At 32.5% G+C, this 3,525-nt stretch overlaps 1 protein-coding gene across 1 annotated transcript in view; it reads left to right on the forward strand.

Moving 5' to 3' along the window:
- The window catches only part of LOC106464297 (Down syndrome cell adhesion molecule-like protein Dscam2), a 98,783-nt gene that overhangs the window by 21,202 nt on the left and 74,056 nt on the right, over nucleotides 1-3,525 (forward strand). Inside the window, exon 3 of the mRNA XM_022391995.1 lies at nucleotides 2,772-2,933. Coding sequence (XP_022247703.1) covers nucleotides 2,772-2,933 — 162 coding nt within the window. The remainder of the gene's footprint in view (nucleotides 1-2,771; nucleotides 2,934-3,525) is intronic.

Genomic DNA, 3,525 nt, shown 5'->3' on the forward strand with positions numbered 1-3,525 from the left:
TAGAGAACTCCCTCTATCCCTTCTGATTAATAAAGAACTCCCTCTATCCCATCTGAATAATAGAGAACTCCCTCTATCCCTTCTGATTAATAAAGAACTCCCTCTATCCCATCTGAATAATATAGAACTCCCTCTATCCTATCTGAATAATAGAGAACTCTCTATATCCCATCTGAATAATATAGAAGTATCTATATCCTTCTGAATAATAGAGAACTCCCTCTATCCCATCTGAATAATAGAGAACTCCCTATATCCCATCTGAATAATAGAGAACTCCCTTTATCTCATCTGAATAATAGAGAACTCCCTCTTAAATTCATCAAATCATTTTCATCCCAGTGACGTCTATAAAATGACGGGTATTTAAATGCTACATAAATGAACACTTTAAATATTAGACTTAATTATGCAAGCTTCTGAAATATAGCAAGTAATTTTAAGATAATCATCATAGTAACTTAAACTCCGTCTAATAAAAAAATCTGATAATTTCACAGAAACATAAAACCCGTCTCATAAAAATCTTATAATTTCACAGAAACCTAGATTTCGTCTCACAAAAATTTTATAGTTTCACAGTAACTTAAGTACTGTATCACAAAAATCTTATAATTTTCACAGAAAGGTATACTGTGTCTCATAAGAATCTAATAGTTTTCATCGTATATTAAACGCCGTCTCATAAAAATCTGATAGTTTGACTCTAATATAAACTCTCTCTCTCATAAAAATCTCATAGTTTTAGCCCTGATATAAACTATTTCTTTCATAAAAATCTCAAAGTTTTAACCCTGATATAAACTATTTCTTTCATAAGAATCTCATAGTTTTCACCCTTATATAAACTCTTTCTCTCTCATAAGTATCTCATAGTTTTCACCCTTATATAAACTCTTTCTCTCTCATAAGTATCTTATAGTTTTTCACAATTGCTTAAACTCTGTCTCGTAATAATGTTAAGATTTTTCTGAAATGTGGGCAAGATGTTAAAGCTGTCTAAGTAAATCTTTTAGAGAACTTTTACAACTCATACCAAGGTTTACATTGTTGTATGTAATACTTTATACCATATTCCCATACCTAGCTCTTTTATAGCTGAAACCAAGGTTTACACTGTTTTATGTAACAGATGACGAGATTCTTATACATAGAATTTTTCCAAGGTTATATGTAACACTTGAACAGATTCTCATATCTAGAGGTCCACCACTGGAGGTCAAGGTATTTACTGTGGTTTGTCACACTTGACCACTTGATCCGATCATACTCGGTGGAATATCAATATAGGCTAAGGTTTTTATTGGTGCATGCTAATCTTAATCTGAATCCTTTGCTGAAGAGAACCCGCGTAAAAACCAGGGTTGTTGATTTATCATGATACACGTAACCCGAGTCTCATAATTAGGAAAAAACTAACGTAGGTTCATTCTGCATTGTTTTGTGTCACATATCATTCAGGTCTCATAGATATAGAAATATATACGTTTATGCCACAGTTTTTATTAGGTATGATAACCTTTATCACAGTTCTTATATTTAGAAATATACACGTTTTTATTAATGTATGATAACCTTTATCCGAGTCTTATATTTAGCTATGTACACGTTTATGCCACAGTTTTTATTAATGTATGATAACCTTTATCAGATTCTCATACTTAGAACTATCCAATTTTAGACCAAAGCTTGTATTAATATACGATTACCTTAATCAGATTCTCATACTTAGAACTATCCAAGTTTAGACCAATGTTTGTATTAATATACGATTACCTTAATCAGATTCTCATACTTAGAACTATCCAAGTTTAGACCAAAGATTGTATTAATGTATGATGATCTTAATCAGATTCTCATACTTAGAACTATCCAAGTTTAGACCAAAGTTTGTATTAATATATGACAACCTTAATCAGATTCTCATACTTAGAACTATCCAAGTTTAGACGAAAGATTGTATTAATGTATGATGATCTTAATCAGATTCTCATACTTCGGATGACCCCAATTTATGTCAAGGTACTTTTTGTTATATGTTACATTTGACCCATAGTTTAAAACATGCTAGTGTTGGCCAACACTTTACTGTTGTATATTACACTTGACCCGACTTTCGTGTTTAAGAATATCTCAACAGTGACCAAAACTGTTCTGTTCTGTTGTACTCCACATTTGATCCAAATCATAAAATTGAGATAAATTCGACTGAAGGTAAAGTAGATCTCACGTTAGTCCAGTTGAACAGCTTCATAACTCTAGATGTATTGCTTCCAACTTTGAAAACAAGTCTTACTTCAAATTTTGAAACTTCCCTATTGGTAAGTATTGTAGCTATTGAATATTTATATTTTATGTTGGCAGAGATTTAGAGTGTATTGTAGGTGCACAAACTTGTGTTTGCACCTCTTAAATCATGCTACAAATTCAGCAAGTTCTGTGTTGTCAGTTATTGCTAATTGGTCAGCTTGTCCGGCGTATTAATCCGAGATTTCAATGACCATTGCCGCAAAAAACCGATTCGTGTGTGTGCTATATGAGTGGCTATCAAATTTCATTATTCGGTCGGATAAGAGTTGGCGGTGGGTGCTGTTGACTAGCTGCCTTTTGTCTAGTCTGCCAATTTAAAATTAGGTATGACTGTGCACTGATAGCCCTTGTGTAGTTTTGGGCAAAAATTCTAAAAAAAAGTAAAATTGTTGAGTATTCTTAGTTTTTTTCTCAGATTCCGAACTCAAATATAAATTCAAAGTAATCATGTTTGTTTCCAGTTGTTCAACGCCACTTTAAGGTTCAAGTTCATGATGAATTTGCAGTCAAGGGGAACGTTGCAGTATTAAAATGTCACGTCCCTTCTTTCGTTCGAGAGTATGTTTCCGTTGCATACTGGAAGCGAGAAGATGGCGTTGTCATACGTTCAACTGTGTCTAAAGGTAAGATTTTCGATTAACTAGCGTGGTTAAGTCACTATGTTACTCTTAGGTATTTGAAGTTTACCTCCATCCGTCCATAAATAAAAAAATTCGGGTCGACAACAAGTTCCTGTTATAGTAACGAACCGATAAAAAGAAACTTTTCGTCACATTATATCTTAAGCCTTAAGATCAAAGTAGACAAAAGATTCGTGCTATTCTAAGAAGATAACAAGAACGTGCGCAAAAATAGATAGATTTTAGAAAAAAAAATGTTGGATATATAGATATGAGAATCTCGTTAAGTGTTACATAGTTGTAGATATGAGAATCTCGTTAAGTGTTACATAGTTTTAGATATGAAAATCTCGTCAAGTATTACATAGGTGTAGATATGAGAATCTCGTCAAGTATTACATAGTTGTAGATATGAGAATCTCGTTAAGTGTTACATAGTTTTAGATATGAAAATCTTGTCAAGTATTACATAGGTGTAGATATGAGAATCTCGTCAAGTATTACATAGTTGTAGATATGAGAATCTCGTTAAGTGTTACATAGTTTTAGATATGAAAATCTTGTCAAGTATTACATAGGTGTAGATATGAGAATC

This window comes from Limulus polyphemus, unplaced genomic scaffold (genome assembly GCF_000517525.1).
Source record: "Limulus polyphemus unplaced genomic scaffold, Limulus_polyphemus-2.1.2 Scaffold1614, whole genome shotgun sequence".
Taxonomy (NCBI): Eukaryota; Metazoa; Arthropoda; class Merostomata; order Xiphosura; family Limulidae; genus Limulus; species Limulus polyphemus.